This window comes from Neomonachus schauinslandi, chromosome 7, assembly GCF_002201575.2.
Source record: "Neomonachus schauinslandi chromosome 7, ASM220157v2, whole genome shotgun sequence".
In the NCBI taxonomy this organism is placed as follows: domain Eukaryota; kingdom Metazoa; phylum Chordata; class Mammalia; order Carnivora; family Phocidae; genus Neomonachus; species Neomonachus schauinslandi.
This window is the reverse complement of record NC_058409.1, coordinates 100,634,592-100,653,809: the sequence shown is the minus strand read 5'-3', so window position 1 is coordinate 100,653,809 and position 19,218 is coordinate 100,634,592. Positions and strand designations below refer to the sequence as shown.

Here is a 19,218-nt window from a genome sequence, read left to right as displayed (position 1 = left end):
AAATGCGACAGGCTGTAAACTCCATGAAGATACTCACAGTGGAGACGAGCTTCTAGAGCTTGCGTCTTCATGTCTGTGCAGATTATCTCTTTCCATAAATTAGAGCGTGTGGATGAATTTCCTCAGAATCACTTATTTTAGAGAAAAACTTCAATTTTATTTAAAATTCGTTTTAACATGATCTTAAAGTTACAAACCCATATTGGAGAGATTTTAGAGGAAAAATCCCAAAGTAGAAACTAGAAACTCGAGCATAGACCTCCTTCCTGTGTGGGGGGTATTTACTTCCAGAATTGTTACAAACTTAATGAAAGAACGATTTATTCATTTTTGTATAGTCTTGTTAGAAGCATCGCACAAGGTGGGGGAAAGGAGTAGTATAAGAATGTGGGACAGGGGCGCCTGGGTGGCTCAGTCGTTAAGCGTCTGCCTTTGGCTCGGTTCATGATCCCAGGGTCCTGGAATCGAGCCCCGCATCGGGCTCCTTGCTCCGCGGGAAGCCTGCTTCTCCCTCTCCCACTCCTCCTGCTTGTGTTCCCTTTCTGGCTGTGTCTCTCTCTGACAAATAAAATCTTAAAAAAAAAAAAAGAATGTGGGACAGATGCATCATTTTCAGGTGTTGAGGGTGAACCTGGTAGACTGAGGCCTGCTTAAAGTTTCTGTCAAAAGAAATTGCAAAAGACCAGTCTTCCTAGTCCAGAAAGCAGGGTCTTAAATACTAGAGAAAGGAGTAGGCTTTAAGAGTCAAAGATACTTGGCTTTATGTCCTGGCCCTAACACTTTTAACTGTCAGGACTTGAGCAAGCTACATGGACTTATTAAACCCATGTGCTTATTGTAAAATAGGGGTATTATCCATTACCTTATAAAGTTCTTTTGCAGAGATAACATACAAAAATTACAGTACATGGTTTCAGCACTCAAAAGGCAGCTATTATTGAGATAATAAAATCAAAGTTCACATAATGAACAGTGTTCCAGGTGTTATCTTTGTTTTCCAAAATGAAGCAGAAATAAGACATTACAGAGTTCTTCCTAAAATCAGTAAATTAGGTTTCACAGAAGAGGGAACAGAGAACCAGAAAAGTTGACACATTTTTTTGTTAAAGATCCTGAAATTTTCTAATTCAAAACCCCTGCCAGTCCCATAACTTATTTTTCTGCCAAATATTTGAAATACTACTACAAACCACTGTTTTCTCAATTATATCTTTATTAACAAAAGATAAATAAAATACAAAATAGACATCAATGTCAGACTTTATGTTGAACCACCCCATGTTAAGGTAGGAATATGAAAACGTTAAGTCACTGACTTTCTTGAAATAGGTAAGAATGAGCTTTATTTGCATTGCTGTTTTAATTTGGCACTAGTCTGAATCTAGATACTATGTGCATAGTACCTGACAATTTGTTACTCTCTCGCCAGCACAATTTCTTAGATGGTAACTTAATGCAGTATCCTAGTGGGTTTTGGTAGCTTAGAAGCCAGTGAGCTGTTAAAAGCCAATGTACTTATGTCAGGTGTTTGAAACAGGCTGTTTTCATTGATCCCACTCTCACTGTATCATCTTCACAATGTTCTTAGGAGAGGCCTGAGGATCATGGCAGTCTCAGTTATTAATAGCCCTATAAGCTATCCTTATAATTCTTTGAAGAAACCTTCAACTTCAGGGTTTGCTTTCTGCAATTTTTACAAAAAGACACCTTCTTGCTATAAAGATTAGGTACAATGGATATTCTACAATCTTTTAAAATTTAATATTCATGATAATTACATAAAGGCAATCACAATTAAAACAACAAATAGTATCACAAACCATATTCTCTATGATAGAGGAAAGAGTTTCTGTGTCTAAAGGCTCATGTCCAGAATGGTAAAAGACCTAGTACTGATCAATCAACAGTGACTCAAAGATGACAAAATAGTTATTTTTTCCATTCAAAGGCTAATCCATTTAGTTCTGGGTGTAAAGTACAAGGAAATGTTTTAAAAATAAAAATTTTATAACCAAGTAGAAAACAGAATTATTACTATACAGATTGACATGGGGGATAAAGTCATTCATATGTTCTACAGATTTCCTTTCAGTAACTCAACACCCAACATAGAGTAATTTTTTTTAGCTTTAAACCAGGGAAACCTTAGAAGGCAAAAACAAATGATACTCAAATAACTACAATTATAGTTACTAGTAATTTGAAAAAATGAAACTGATTTTGAGAAAGAGTAACTCATCTGCCTTTAAAATGTGTGCTAACACTAGATAAAGGGCCATAAGAATTGAGGAAATAAAGTTTGAGACTTAATAAATGTTGAGAAGATGTTCTTGCTAGGTAGAGAGCCAAGGCCTCTTTCCACATCACCTAATATAAAACTGGAAATAAAATCTTAATACCACTTAATGTACTTCCTCTTTTTCTTCTTTGTTTCTTCAGTGTGTAAAGAAATGAATTTGCTATGAGACTTCCGGAGTCTTTATTAAAGTAGGCAGCAAGGGTTTTTCCACCTACAATCATCAGCGAGAAGCTGAAAACAATGTATCAGCTGTGTCTACCTTGGGTGACTGTCTATAACTAGTTACTACTGCCCAAGGAAGGAAGCCATGGGGTCATCTGGTCTCTGACGTTTCATTCTATAGGCCTCCATTTCCTCTTCAGTGGGTTCCCGAGTTTCATATATGCTATTGTAAGGCCGCTTCCTCTCATCAATCTGCATGATCTCCTTGACATGAAGAAGGCGGGCCTCCTCTGCATTCAGTGCCTACAGTGAGAGGGAAAACATGAGTACCACAGCTCTACATCAGATCTCTTCTGTTCTGAAGTAGCAGAATACCAAAAGACCCCACTGAATATAAATTGCTATATCAAAAACCTAGATCGTCTGAAAGAGCTTGAGCATCAGCCCTTCTACTGACGAGCTGTAACTAATCACTATTTGGCTGATACAATATTTTCATGTAGCACAAAACATTCTACCACATTTTCAATGTTAAAAAAATTTTACTTAATAACAAAGATTCAGTGAGATTCATTTTACTAACAGAAGTCCACAACTGATGCTTCTGGTGGAAACTACAATTCTGACTTTTCCCAAGGACTTGCTGAAATTTACAAATTATAGAGCTAAAAGGCAATTCTTTCTGGGCAGTCAATAACTCTAAAATAACAGCTTTACAAAACACATTTCTTCTGTACCTTAGTGATATTTATCAAACATTCCAAGAAGAAGGCAATACTGAGACACACAAAAATCTCCATTTGCATTCTAGACCTGATACAAGGTAACCTAAACAAATCACCCAGACTTGGGGCTTGTTTCCTCATTTTTCAAATGAGCTTAGGGATAGGACTAGATAATTTCTTACAGTTGCTACAAATAAAGAATACTGTCATCACTTTGACTATTTAGAATTCACAAAGTACCTTTTTCAATTTTTCGTGTTTCTTTTCTTCATCATCACTATCTGAACTGCTCTTTCGATGCTTCTTTTTCTTCTTCTTCTTCTTCTTCTTATCTTCTTTTAGTTTTTCCTGATGCATCTGACAGGAAGAATTGAAATCTACAGTGTTATTAATGCAAAAACAAAGCTCTAGCGTAAATTTTAAAGTCAGCATTCCAGGACTTAATTCAGGAAAAATGATTATAGACTTACCTCCATGAGGGTCTGAGGTTTTTTCACAGATTCTTCTCCGGTTATATCATTTATAATACATTCCTCTGAATTCTGTGGGAAAATATATGTAATTACTTGAGTATCATAGTTACCATCATTGAAGAAAAAGTTAAAATTTGAAACATGAGACAGTATGTTTCCTACAGATTTTGACTTAAGAGCTTTGGCTGTTTTACAGTTTAAGAACTAGAAGACAATTACTTACAGCAATCTCCTTGCCGGCTTCTCCGGTGCAATAGGAATACTTGAAAAAAGAGTGACAGCATTTGTATCCCCATCGGCCTTCTTTCCAGTAAGATCCCCAGATATGCTGCAGAGAGAGAGTTGTTACTTAAAGAGGAATCTGAAACTGGGGACTCTCATTTACTGTTGAGATGAGTACAAAATAATACAGCCCTTTAAACGGTAATTTGGGAGGAAAATTATGGGGATTCCAGGGCAAGCTAACAGGGAAAGGGTGGTCTGACCTCAAGTGTAAGAAGCAGCCATTACATTATAATGGTCTCACATTCCATTCCTAAAACTGTAAAAAAATTTAGGATTATCTGACTTCTCTTCAAAAATTAAGAAGAACTGGGAAATTCTGGGCCCACAATCCCACTTGGAACTGGCTGTTGCTGACCAGTGGATGCCCCTTTTAGAAGGGTTTGTGCTCCCTTGTTTGTACAATGTGCCTGGCTCACTTTGCTCATATACAATTACTGGCCTGGCTCCTATAGGTAGTTCAGTTTTTGATCCAACTTAGACAACTGTAGTTTGAGTACTTCAAGAGTATAGAAATAACATATGTTTTATGATGTGATGCAGAATACATCATAAAAAAGTATGAATTATGAATTCTGCATTACATATGTTCTTGTCAAAATACTGAACTTATAACTAATCAAGTCTTTAGCTCTGAATTCCTGTTTATAGGAAATGTAGAAGATAAAGGAATAAATTGTATAGTATCACTAGGAATCAGAAAATCACAGAATATGACACGTTTACAAAATAACTGGCCTGATCTGTTTAAGAGTTGCTGTCATGAAAAAGGGGAGATAGAGAAAAAGAGACATAACAACCAAAATGAACTCTGAATGGATTCTGACTCAAAACAAAAACAAACCACCTATTTAAAGGCATTTTTGTGTATAGTTTAATAATGTGATTAAGAACTAGAGATTAGGGCGCCTGGGTGGCTCAGTCGTTAAGCGTCTGCCTTCGGCTCAGGTCATGATCCCAGGGTCCTGGGATCGAGTCCCACATCGGGCTCCCTGCTCTGCGGGAAGCCTGCTTCTCCCTCTCCCACTCCCCCTGCTTGTGTTCCTGCTCTCGCTATGTCTCTCTGTCAAAAAAATAAATAAAATCTTTAAAAAAAAAAAAAAAAAAGAACTAGAGATTAGATGATATTAAGGAGTCATGTCAATTTTTTAAAAGTGTGACAATGTTAATATAGTTATGGTAGGGAATATCTTTAATTTTAGGAGTTACATGATACAGTTTCTGTGGGTGAAATATCGTATCTGTGATTTTCAAATGTTTTAGTTAAAAAAAATACAAATATAAATTTTATACATATATTCACATGCATACACACACACATGCTCCAGACAAAGCATATATGGCAACATGCAAAAAATTTCTTAATCTAGGTAGTGGGTATGTGGGTGAACATAATAGTATTCTTTCACATTTTTTGTATTTTTGGAAAAATTTCATAAAACAAAATTAAAATGTAAAAAAAAAAAGAAAACAAGCACAGCGACTTGCTAATGAAGTTGTAATAAGAAAATATAACCCAGAGCAAAATGCTAACAAGGACACCAAATGGTTCTGGTTTAGCACATACTGTGTGATTGTGGATCTTCACGTCCTCCTCATATTTAGAGCAGGCGACAGCCCGCTCCTGTCCTTTGATGACTGTCCCATGCCTTGAATACTCCACATAATCTTCAGTCTGAGCTAAAAGCAATTCAGCTGGAGGGGCATCCAAGTGTTCTTGGCCACCATACTAAAAGAACATTGAACATTATTAAATATATTTTACAGCAAAGATTTGCACTCAAATCTCTACTGATGGGTTTATTTCTAATCAGAATCATTAAAAGAATATTCATTATGGCCTTTGTTATACAAAATACAGTAAAAAAAAAAAGCCATAAAATTTTTATAGGGAAATAAAAGATGTCTCCAGTTGCTATTCATCTGTTGAGTGTGTAGATTACAAAATGGCCATCAATTCCTCTTATTCTTGTATGCATGCCCATTTGCCACATGACTTTGCTACTCTTCCCCTCAAGAGACAGTTTCTCCACCCTCTGAATCTGGGCCTGGCCATGTTACTTGTTGTTACCAGTTACCCTCTGAATCTGGGCCTGTGGGAAAGTGGCAAATGTGATGCAAGCAAAGCCCTGAAAAGCACTTCTACTTGGGACATACTTTTTGTTACCAGTGTCTGCTACCCTGAGAATGCCTGCTGATGCTGGACTAGCCTACCACAGGATGAGAGCCAACATGGGGCAGAGATGAGCTGTTTCAGATGAGGCCTCTTAGGATAATTAACCTGCTAACTGCTAGAGACTAGAATGAGGCCCTTTTGGATCATCCAGCTTCACATGGGCAGGCCCAGACCAGGAGACCCAGCTGACATACAAAATCATGAGAAATAACAAATGTTTATTTTAAGAGGCACCTGGGTGCCTCAGTCGTTAAGCGTCTGCCTTCGGCTCAAGTCATGATCCGAGTCCTGGGATCGAGCCCCGCATTGGGCTCCCTGCTCAGCGGGAAGCCTGCTTCTCCTTCTCCCACTCCCCCTGCTTGTGTTCCCTCTCTCGCTGTGTCTCTCTCTGGCAAATAAATAAAATCTTAAAAAAAAAAAAGTTTATTTTAAGCTACTAAGTTTTTCCATGGTTTGTTTTGCTGCAAAAGCTTCCTGATACAGCTATACCAATAATGTATACGATTAAATCAATGGGAGGGTAGGACTATTCCTAACAAATTAAAAGGGACTCTGTGTGTTGTATTCCAAATGTAAATCAAATGTTCATTACCTGGTCACTTCTCTTTAATGAGCATTCTTTTTTTTTAGCATTTTGGTCAAAATTACCTTTTCCAAGATGCTCTCTTTCTGCTGTTCTTTGAAGTCTTCTTTTTTGACTTTGAAGGACTTGTACAACAGCTCTAGTTTTGTAGGATCAGCCTGCAGATGCACTTCAGATCCCTTGTCATAGGCTTCCCAAGCAAACACTATAATGATCAAAAACATCTTAATGAGTTCTTGGCTACATTTATTGCGTACTTCTTGAAAACAAGCTTTTAAAAATGCCTCCAAATTTCTTTTGAGCTGATATAAAATATCTTGACATAGAGCAAACACTTACACTGTGTCTGAGCCATGGAAATGGTATCTCCTGTGTATCTAACGAAGTTATCCCCTGCATAGCTCACTCTGTAAATGCAAATTTAAAAAAACAAATTGTGAAATTTCGTCTGGTCCCAGGAATTCAGCTAGATAGTTATCAAACCATTCAGAACACCTACAAACTCAACAGGAGATCGAAGAAAAGAATAGCAGCTACTCTCTGAACAGAAAAGCGACCACTTTCTGGAAGTTTCAGGGTTGTAATATCCTGGCAGAAAGGCACAATGTGGTGGCAAAAGAGTCAATTCTAGCCAGCTGCTGTAGATATGGCATCTTTGTGCCAGGTTTCCAGTTGTCAGTAAATTGCATTGTTGGTCCTCAAAGCAAGATGCTCAGCTGAAACGTGTGAGAGCTCCCATCTGTGGTTCACTTGTTTGGTGAGTTAACTACCCCTTCCCAGCTGCAGGCAACAATATATGCTAGGTATCACCCAGTGAGTCACCACGCCTGGTCTTTTTTCCCCTCCACTTCAAATATTGCATTCCATCTATCTAACATCAGCTAGCCTCAGACTAGAGGATAAAGGAGTGAATGGAAACATCCCTGGAGACCTGGAGATTTGCCTCTGGTTTTGATGGGATAGTATTCTGAGGATTCACACATTTATTGACCTCAATGACAGTAAGGTCAACATGACAATGCAGTGTGTATTGATGTGCTTCAATTCAGAAATTGCTCATTTATCATTTATGTAAATAAAGCACTAGTCTTTCATCTTCCAATTATAACATGTTACTGAATTAATGTGATTAAAGATGAAGCTGGACTAATGTTAAAAAAAATAAAAATAAAATAAAAAATAAAAAAATAAAAATAAAAATAAAAAATAAATAAAAAACAAATTTTTCTTTAAGGAAAGTTAATTCTTTTCTGACCCAACCACAGATGATGTTCATTTTAACTCAGATTCAGTTTTATGATTAAAAACTCTCCTCCCCCACCTTGAAATCTATACATTTAACTTGATACTTACTCATCTGGATTCTTTCCTGCGTTGGCATAGGGATTCTCTCTCATCGCTCTAGTTTTGGGATCATAGTAAGCAGAATTTGGATCTAAATTCCGTAAATACTAGAAGGGAAAATGTTTTAAGGCTACATTAATGTTTACTTCTGTCAAAAAAGATTTCAGCAGATTAAGCAAAGGAGTTAATCATGATCATTCCATGTGTGTATGCATTTCCGAGGTATAGACGAAGAGAAAAATGGCCTATATCACCTATATACTGTCCAGATACCAGATGAGTAGACAAAATTTGGGGTGGGAAGACAAACATTTTTTGAATGTGTATGTTAAGTTGGCAAGGCTTACTTTTGCAATATCTTCTCGAATCCTGAGATTCCGGACAGTAATTCGTCTCTTAGAGTCAAAGTTCTGTCCAGGCATGTCAATATCATCTGCATATTTATCTTCATCCTCATCTTCACTATTATGATCTTTTTCCTAAAGGAAGGGGAAAGAAGGAAAAACAAATTATAAGAAAAAAAGAACAACATCTAGTTCTTGCTTTCCCTGTAACCAAACTCTTATTCACTTATATTTCTTAAAGCTATTATTATTAATATTATTACCCATCAGAAATTGAAAAATTTATTTTTTTTAAGATTTTATTTATTTGCGAGAGAGACAATGAGAGACAGAGAGCATGAGAGGGAGGAGGGTCAGAGGGAGAAGCAGACTCCCTGCTGAGCAGGGAGCCCGATGTGGGACTCGATCCCGGGACTCCAGGATCATGACCTGAGCCGAAGGCAGTCGCTTAACCAACTGAGCCACCCAGGCGCCCAGAAATTGAAAAATTTAATGTATACCCAGACAGGGTAAATATTTATTACCGTCTGAGAGTTTGGTTCCTCTTCTCCCCACTGGTGTTTTGGAGAATTCTGCATCATTCAAGAAGAAAAAGAATTTGTAATTTTACTCCACTGAATCTAGTGATTATTTAACACTTTAAATACATAGGTAAAATAATATAATTTAAATCTAACTGAACAAATCCTCATACTTCTTACTGTAATCAGCATGTAAGTTCTGAGTACAAGTATATTATTGTGAATAATTTTATCAGACTGTCTACAAAGCCAGAAAATTTCTAGAGAATTTTCAGTGATATAGGATTATAATCACACAAAGGTAAGAGGAACATTAAAATGACCAATGTACCCAATATATATTCATTTCTTATAAGTTAACCTTCAGGCATATACCATTTTTGCTAAACCGCACGAATTTTTTATCAAATCAAAAAGAACATCTTACCAGGATCATGTAATAAGTATCTTTAGAGCCAAAACAGCTTTTGTAAAATTCAGGCAATGAAGGAATCTACTCAAGTGACACCATATTGTAATTTAAGGAGAGTCTGAGATCCTCATCACAAAGACACCCTTCCTTCATTAGCATTGGTCAGGATTTTCTCTACACAAAAGGCCTATAGCAAAGTAGTCAGCATTTTATCATGTTCCTTTAAAAGGCTTCAAAGGTTAAAAAGAGTACCTTAGAGCATGAGTGGGGGAATGTGGAAATATGAGTGTGTATGAATATATCTATCCTCTCTATACAAACACAATGATTGAGATATATAAATATAGATGGGGCATAAATTTGTACAGCTTTCCTGAATGGTGCCTAAGTGGTATGACATCAAAATTTTAAATAAAAATACTCATTGCATCAACAATTACACATTAGGAATTTATCCTAAGAGAATAATATGTCAATTATATAAAGAGGTATGTACAAGAATGTGATTTACAGTGTTGAATAACATAAAAAATCTGGGAAAAATCAAATTAATAATAGACAATTGGTTATATAAATTAGTGCACTCACTGAACACTGAACATCCATTAAAAGTGATTTTATCCAATTTTCAGGAAAAAAACATATAATTTGCTACCCTTTTTTTTGCTGTTATTGTTTAAAAAAGGGGGAGAGAAAGGTGGGAATAACATTATATATTTGTTTTTGTTTGTGAAACTCTGAAAGGATCCCACAAGAAAAATAAAACAGATTATGGGGGGGGGTGATGTTTAGAGAGAGGGTAGATGGAGGCAAGGATGGGAGACTTTTTACTGCATATCTTCTTAAATTGCTTTGAGTTTTGAACCATGTGAATTTACATAAAAATAGGTCTATATTTAATGACAGAGCTCAATGACATGAGCTCATTCACTATATATTAATTGAAAGAGTAGGTGATAAATAAGTATGTAAAGATGAAATCCATGTTAAAAACATGTTGTATTATAATTACACACATATAGATATTATGTGGGTAGGTGGATTGGGACCTGGAAAGGCCTATTTCAAAAGGTTAATAGTTAACATAGGAGACACTTACTTTCTTCTTTATAATTTTCTCTTTTTTCACTGAGTATGTATTACTTTCAGCATCAAAAAAATATATATCTTTTTTTTTTAATTTTATTTTTTAAGTAATCTCTACACCCAATGTGGGGTTTGAACTCACAACCCCGAGATCAAGAGTTGCACTTTCTACTGACTGAACCAGCCAGGCATCCCAGAAATATGGTTTTTGTTCCCACAAATTGCTAGGACAACAAAAAAAAATTTATACTGCCATACAGAAAGTTCAATCTCAATAGTAGACTATTCTACTACATGTAATTAATATTAATATCCAAGTACTGAAGTGTGCAAAAATCATCAGTCCCCTATATACATTTAAGTATGCTTACTGGCGAAATAAATTAGACTGTGTTTACAACAAACAGAGAATATACTAGAATAAGAGAAACAGGCCGTTTTCCTTTTTCCAGAGTTGGTAATAATAATAGTTACCAATTACCAAGTGTTTATTTACTATTTGATATGATGCTAGGCCTCCTGGGGGGTAGGTGGTGTTGTCTCTATTTGAGATGATGAACTGAGGCTCAGAGAAATAAATTACTTTTTCTATGACCCCCTAGCTGGCCAAGGGCAGAGCTTTAATAAACATCTCTCTTTTTACCTGTGCTGTGAACCTGCCTGCCAGGTGGCCTCAGTGACTGCTCACTTGGTGATTATTTACTTAGGTCTGTTTGTAATTCGTACTTGCTGAGTCTTTTTTAGGAATTTAAACTCCAAATGTTTAACTTATTATTTATGTGTGCCATCAATTTGTAAAAAGAAAACTTTTAATAAGCACAATATACATTAACTATTAAGTTGTCATGAATAAAAAATTGGTTGCAATACATCTTTACGATAAATTTTTACTCAGCTATAAAATTATTAGTCATTATAGAAAATGTAGAAAATACTAGTAAAAATACAAAGAAAAATTTACTAATTCTACAGTGAATGAGAATCAGTACTCTGATTTTTTTCCTATGTGATATTACAATATTTTTTTCATGTGTTATTTAAATGTGTTATTCACTGTTGTTACAAAGTATTGATAAAAGCCATTTTAAGAGCTATGCAACATTCTATCATGCAGATGTAGGACAGTTTACTTCACCAACTCCCTATTCCTGTTTAAACTATTTCAATTTCTTGCTATTTTAAAAAGTACACAATGAACATTTTGCATATGTGATCTTTTTTTTTTCTGATTACTAGAAAATTCTTTAGGATGGAAGGACCTACTGATTTAATTCCAGAAAATGCATATAAATATCTTATGGCAATAGTCTTTCCAAAATGATTGTGTCGAGATATGTTCCTTGACACAAGGTATAGAAGTGCCAGTTTTAGTCTTTCCCCTCAATTGCACTCCTGTCTTCCTAAATCTTTTTTAACTGGAGAGATATAAGATGAATTCGTGTTTTGATTTTCATTTTTTGTTTACTAAGAGTTTGAATTTTTTTTTTTTTTAAAGATTTTATTTATTTGACAGAGAGAGAGACAGCGAGAGAGGGAACACAAGCAGGGAGAGTGGGAGAGGGAGAAGCAGGCTCTCCGCCGAGCAGGGAGCCCGATGTGGGGCTCGATCCCAGGACCCTGGGATCATGACCTGAGCCGAAGGCAGATGCTTAACGACTGAGCCACCCAGGTGCCCCGAGTTTGAATTTTTTTAATGGATCATTTTTATTACTTACAGCCTGTTCCACTAATTTTCCTGAGGCTAATTCTTCTTGGAGTTTCTGGGCTTTCAGTGTTCGTTTTGCCTAACAAAAAAGGAAACATTTGAAATTCACTTTACAACATTCAAATGAACATTTGATTTTTATATACTTAAAATCAATATATTTATTGTTTTCAGAAAGGTCACTAAACAAGGTCCTCTCTCTGAGATTTCTCGTAGCTCTAGATCTATGATTTCTAAATAACAGGAGTTATCAACTCCTGTTTCAACTACGCATTAATGTAAACTGAGTCAAACAGTGTCAGTGATGAAACTGCAGAGAACAAGCCGTGTCCAAAAGTGGCAGCTGTCACCTGACCCCAGATGACTGATGCCTGCCTGGCAGGCCCAAAATTATCATATATTTCTTTGTTCAAGAACAGATGAAATTTACATTATGTGAAATCCCATGATTTTTAAATGTAAACTCTACTTAAGAAAAAAAAAAAGGGCAGCATGACTGTGGACTTTAAGGAATGGGGGTGAGTAGGTAAAATCGTAACCAAAAAAACTGAAGATGAGTGAAAATAAAATTCATTTTTCTGAAATGCATCATTCTAGTCTCCTTTCACTTCTCTCAAATGCTACGTGAGACAACTGTAAAATAGGCCCAGACGAGATGCAGTGTGTGGGGCCGGGAAAGAGTTTATAACCTTAAAAAGCCAAAAGCCTTAGATACCTAATCCTTCTCACGCTTCCAATTTCTCATGCAACCTCAGGAAGTAAAAAACAATACAAGTATCAAATAAGAAGAAACCACTGCCAATACGGTTAGCACACTTTATTTTCACTATTCCATCAGACTTTCTACTACTATAATAAAAATGCCACCATCTTTATATTGCTCGAAGACTTGAAAAACAGAGTTGCTTAATCAATGACAGAGCAAAACATACATTCTTTAAAGAGCGTGGGAAAGCAGGGAACTTTGCTCACCAGATCAACTTTGGCATATTCTTCCACAATTTTCATGTGTTCCTCTGGATTGTAGCCATTCCACCGATCCCTCTTCCCATCATAGTCAAACATCAGCTGAGGCTGGACATGTTCATCTGGAGCTATATTAGTACCTGTAAATTTTGCTCCAACTCGCCTAGGTCTCTGGGAAATAGAATAAAATCAAACCTTTTCCCAAGTTCCTGTAGCCTAGAGGAAAGTTTCAGATGACCTTTACAAAGCAAGCATGAACATATCATGGGAGTTTATGGGCTGTTCAATTATCAGTTACTCTCCCAGCAGAAAATTTTGATGGTGCTAAACTAATTTCACTCAAATTAATTTTTATTTAACTTGTACCAAAATTTAGGTAATTTTAGAAAAACAGAATTAAGCTCTTTGACAGGAAAAAAGAAAGAGGCTTTCTGACAAGTTTCTAAAATTCTCAAAAGTGAACTTACCTCAAAGCAGTCTTTCTTTTTGTGTGTCATGGCCCCACAATTTTCACATGCTCCCTTGCGGTACTTAGTAGTTATGGAATTCTATAAATGGATATAAAGACAAACAAAATGTTTTACTTCTGAATAAGTTACAAATAATTTTGGCTCTCATTACTATATTGTCTAGTGAAGCGATTTACTCATTAAGAGAAAAACTACTTAGTCTCCATACTTTTATAAATGAGAAAGTTTAAGTACTTTATTTTATAGTAATAGTTCTTTTTTTTTTTTAAGGATTTTATTTATTTATTTGACAGAACAAGAGAGCAGGAGAGCGCTAGCAGGGGGAGCAACAGAGGGAGAGGGAGAAGCAGGCCCCCCGCCGAGCAGGGAGGCTGATGCGGGGCTCGATCCCAGGACCCTGGGATCATGACCTGAGCCGAAGGCAGTCGCTTAACCAACTGAGCCACCCAGGCGCCCCGAGAAAGTTTAAGTCCTGTAGCAACATAAAACTTATAAAACACAGAAACTAAAGTAGTATGTATTGTGAATTTTAATCCCAGGTAAAAGGTTATATAATCTGATATAACTTGATGAAAAATTCTTAAAATAAAATCTCCATTTTTACAAGGAGATATATAAAAGTTGTCCACATACCTCTTTTACACCCCTCTTGTACCATTCTCCAGATGAGCTGTACTGCTTTTGTTTCTCTGGTTGTGGTCTCTGGTGCTTTAAAGTAGGTCTTTTTGATGGATCAATATACCATGGCACTGAAGAAATATACTGAGGTATATGAGGGTTGATGTCTCTGTAATTTAAAAAATATATATATATTTTAAGAATAAAGTTTGAAAATGATTGGTATTATAATTACAAAGGTAGCCTATACAGACTGTAAGAACAGAGATAGTGCAGTGGGAGGGTGGAGAGAGAATATGCTCGATATCTCTATAATACAGTAAAAACAAACAAAAACACACACCTAAAAATAAGGAAAGTAATTTATTTTAGAGCGAAAAAATTTCCAATATAGCAACTAAGAATAATGACAGAACTGAAGTCGGGAGAGAGAGAAGGAAGATAGGGATGTATTCTAGTAGAAAAATCTTAAAAGAGCAAGAAGCTAGCTAATGATGCCTAGAGTTGATTAAAATAATGATGTGGATACATTATTTAGAGATGTGGAGGTATCACCCGGAAAAACTCAAAACAGAAAGATTTGAAAGTAGTCACTTTTGCGGAGTGGGACAGGAAGTGCGAAGAGTTGAAAGCGATGACTGCTGTTCATTAGAAGCCCTTCGATACTTTATTAAATCTTAATATATGAATTTGATAAAATAACAAACAGAAAGAATATAAATGGTAAAAAGTTTCCTGTCAAAGCAAAAGATGAGAAATTGCTAAACTAAGTAGACATAAATTTGAATTTTGAATGAACAGATCATGCAGACAATGAATGTACTTACTTTCCTTCTTCATCAACTTCTGCTGGAGCATTACCCAGTTTTCGCTGTTCTTCTAGCTCCTTCTTCTTTCTCCAGTCCTCTCTGGTCATCTTCTTTGGTTCCTCCAGACTCATTTCTTTGGACCCCGACAGGGGGGCCGCATTAACTGCATCCACAGCTGCAGCTGACATGGTTATCTGGACCCCTCTGTGAAAAAAAAAAAAAAAAAAAAAAAATATATATATATATATATATTAGTATAAACCAGGCCTTCATCAGTGAAACTATCAAAAGTACACCCTAATAACACATACTGCAGTCTCATTTATACATAATATTTCATATGTTCTTATAGTATCTGTGAAGGAAGGGTCTCTTTCCCCTCTACAAAAAGTCTCTATATACTGTTTGCAGTTCCTCCCTCAACTCTAATTTACAGATGGAGAGAAACATACACACGTGTACTTAAAATTTCGTAAGACTCTTTCTCTCATTAATACTCCTGAATTTCTCTATGTGTCTCAAACTTTTCTAGCACATTAACCCTACATGAGTAAACAGTGTCCTATTTTCCTTAAAGATGAAATGGCTTAAGAGTTATCTATACCCATTGCCTTTATTTTCCCATCTTCTACTTCCTTCCTCAGTCACTCTAATTTAGCTTCTACCTCCTATCTCTCTGAAGAGTTACCACTAAGTTATCAATGATCAATGTGCTAAATCCACTAGGTATTTTTCAGTTCTTTTCCTTCCCTTTTTAAAAAATATTTTATTTAAAATTTATTTTAAAGATTTTATTTATTTGTGTGTGTGTGTGGGGGGGAGAATGAGCAGGGAGAGGGGCAGAGGGAAAAGCAGACTCCCCGCTGAGCAGGGAGCCCGACATGGGGCTCTATCCCAGGACCCTGGGATCATGACCCAAGCCAAAGGCAGACACTTAACTCACTGAGCCACCCAGGTGATCCAAGATTTATTTATTTTAGAGGGAAAGAGAGCACGCGCACAGGCGAGGGGTGGGGGCAGAGGGAGAGGGAGGGAGAAAAGTGGACTCCCTGCTGAGGGGGAACCTGGACAGACATGAGGCTCAATCCCAGGACCCTAAGAGCATGACATCAGCTGAATGGACGCTCAACCAACTGAGCCACCCAGGCGGCCCTTCTTGAAACATTCCTATCTCTTGGCTTAAGTGACACTATTATCTCTTGGTTTTTCTTGAATCTCTCCTGCTGCTCCTGCCTTCATCTATTTCTGTCTAGTTATTTAATTTTGGATTCCACAAGGCTCAGTCCTAGAGTCTCTTTCATCACTCTGGACTCCATCAGTAGACAAGCTCATCTATTTCTAAGGCTTAAATAGCCACAATATACCACTGTTAGCTCTCCAACTTATTTCTCCTCTCCAGATATTTTATCTGAGCTTCAAATACATATATTCCAACTGCTTACTTCACAGCATCTCCATTTAGAGGGTCTCAGAGACACCTAAACTCAACAAAGCTTAATTCAAACTCATGATCTTCTCCATGGAATGTCGTCTCCATTCACTGTTTCCTCTCTTAATGAAAAATACCACTCATACCTTTACATATGTGTTCCAGCTAAGCTCCATAAATATTTAATCAGTAAGTATTGTTTTTTTCACCTTCTGAATAGCATTCAAATTTATCTACTTCTCTCTATTTTCAATGCTACCATTTTAATATAAGTTATTACTTTTCCTTCCTTATTGCTCTCCTGTCCTTCTTTCCAATCAGTTCTCCACACTGCAGTGTTATTTTTTTTAGAACACAAGTCTGATCATGTCACATTCCACTACACAAGCGTAAAATCCTTCAATGCGAGGCTGTCCAAGATAAATATGTCAGCCTCATACATCACTTTAAGCGTTTCAGTTAATATTAAGATAGTAAAAAGAAGCTGGTAAAATTACTTTTACAACATCTTAATTTAATCCAATATATCCAACATATTATTTTAACATGCAAGCAACATAAGAAAAAATAAAGTCTTTAAAATCTGATACAGATTTTACACGTATTCAGACTAGCCATATTTCAAGTGCTCAGGAGCCACAAGTGGCTAATAGCTGAGAAGTGAAGCTCCAATAACATCTGATAATTCTTACTCTAAAAACCGTTAAAGACACACTTCTGGTCTGGTCCGGCCTTAAAAAAAAAAAAAAAAAAAAAGTACCGAGAACACACAACAGCTTAAGCCTCAGTTACAGAGTCTGAGGCCTAGGACGGCGGCTTTCTTCTCGGTCCCCAATCCCCGTTCCTTCCTCGACCTGGAATTCATCATTGCTGTAACGATGTATCTAAGAAGTATCACTATCCACTCAGGTCATGATCCCAGGGTTCTGGGATCCAGTACCCCGCACTGCCCCCCCCCCCCAACCATCGGGCTCCTTGCTCAGCATGGACCCTGCTTCTCCCTCTTTGGGCCACTCACCCTGCTTGTGCGTGCAGACACGCTCTCTCTGACAAATAAATAAAATCCTAAGTAGGCACTCCGGCCTATTTTCCGGAGCTTTCCAGCTTCACCTCCTCCCGATCCCCAAATTCCCACATTTCCTTACCCAGCCCAACACCACCCGACAGAAACAAAGTCAATCCGTCAATGTTTACTTCCTGGCTTTCCGCCCTCTCCCGGCAGCCACTGCGGTAGTTTCCGGGCGAGCTACACATGCGCACTAACATCTTAGGGGGTGGCCTCAGTGTCCCACGCGATGTTGTTATCGCGAGATGTCTTTACCTCGGGAGAGCGAAAAGGGTTAGTTTGAGCTGCTCTAGAGGTTTGAAATGTTGTTTCTTGCAGAATCTTAGGACGTTAAAAAAAAAAAAGTACCGAGAACACACAACAGCTTAAGCCTTTCTACAGAACTATGTAATGAATGGGGAAGTTCGTGACATATTAATTTAAAAAAAAAGGCAGTTAAAATTAGCATTAGTAGTCCTACTGCGTAACACTTTGGGGGCGTGGTGAGCAAAAAGAGTCTTTAGTTCCTCGAAATTACATCATACAGAGTGAAAAAGACACTAAAATGATTATTCAAATAATTAACAGTTGTAAAAAGTCTCTGTGAAAGGAATACCAGATGCTATGAGAACATAAGGCGCTATTCGGTAATTGTGATATTCTGCACCAAAGTGATCTTGTGTTTTATCATTAGAAAAAAATACTATAAAACAATTTATATTTTGGGAAAACAATAGTATCTATGACATCCCAACCCTCCTTTTTTTTTTTCTTTTTTAAGATTTATTTATTTATTTATTTGAGAGAGACGGAGAATGTGAAGCAGACTCCCTGCTGAGCAGAGAGCCTGACATGGGGCTGGATCCCAGGACCCTGAGATCGTGACCTGAGCGGAAGGCAGACGCTTAACCGACTGAGACCAACACTGACCTGTATCATCCAATCCCTACTCCCCACAGGTCACTAGATACATTCTAACTTGTAGGTAAGTTGAGAGAGAGCAGTGGAGCCTACATTATTTCACAAAAGATTTAGCACTACACCTGGCATAGATGCAGTTCTCAATATATGTCAGTTCATTGGCCCTTCTTCCCTGGCATTTCAGAACCAAAATTGGTTGAAGGATTAATTCATTCAATAAATATTTATTGCATATTGATTAAGTGCTAGACACTGGGCTAGGCATCAAGAAGAAAAGATCCTAACTCAAGAAGGTAAAGAGGACAAAAACCATGCACACCTTTATTGCCCCTTCCCTGTCCTTTTCCTTTTATTCCCACTCCTCTCTTTACTTTCTCCCTGTATCTCCCTCTAAATATTTCAACTCTATATTGCATCATCAGCACACAAAAGTGTTCACTTTGAAACCATAGCTGTACAGCACCTACAGCTTCGAAGTGGGGATTCTCTATCTCCTAAGGTCTTTGGGTGCAAGATTTGTATCTCCCCTGGTTAAGTCTTCCCCTTACAACAGGAAGCACTGTGTCTCCCAAGGTCAACTGTATGCTTTAACCACCCCCTCTTTGAATGATTGTTGTTTTGTCACCAGTGATGCCCCAGACCCGCTTTACTACTCCCTACTCTTACTAGATTACCCAATTAGTAAACACCCTCAATTTATCACAGCACCTAGATCCAGTGGCTCAGTCGGTTAAGCGTCTGCCTTCCGCTCAGGTCATGATCCCAGGGTTCTGGGATCCAGGACCCCACCACCCCCCAACCATCGGGCTCCTTGCTCAGCGTGGAGCCTGCTTCTCCCTCTTTGGGCC

At 37.2% G+C, this 19,218-nt stretch overlaps 1 protein-coding gene across 1 annotated transcript; it reads right to left on the bottom strand.

The window, feature by feature from the left end:
- Nucleotides 1-1,193: 1,193 nt before the first annotated feature.
- On the bottom strand, nucleotides 1,194-17,649 carry SLU7 (SLU7 homolog, splicing factor). The gene is made up of 16 exons (XM_021697937.1): nucleotides 17,550-17,649; nucleotides 14,994-15,179; nucleotides 14,182-14,335; nucleotides 13,546-13,626; nucleotides 13,085-13,249; nucleotides 12,123-12,191; nucleotides 8,913-8,960; nucleotides 8,392-8,523; nucleotides 8,054-8,151; nucleotides 7,040-7,107; nucleotides 6,766-6,905; nucleotides 5,509-5,670; nucleotides 3,883-3,987; nucleotides 3,657-3,728; nucleotides 3,427-3,543; nucleotides 1,194-2,764 (listed from the first exon to the last, which is right to left on the bottom strand). The coding sequence occupies exons 2-16, from the start codon at nucleotides 15,161-15,163 to the stop codon at nucleotides 2,585-2,587; spliced, it is 1,761 nt and encodes a 586-aa protein (XP_021553612.1). The 5' UTR covers nucleotides 15,164-15,179; nucleotides 17,550-17,649; the 3' UTR covers nucleotides 1,194-2,584.
- Nucleotides 17,650-19,218: the final 1,569 nt, after the last annotated feature.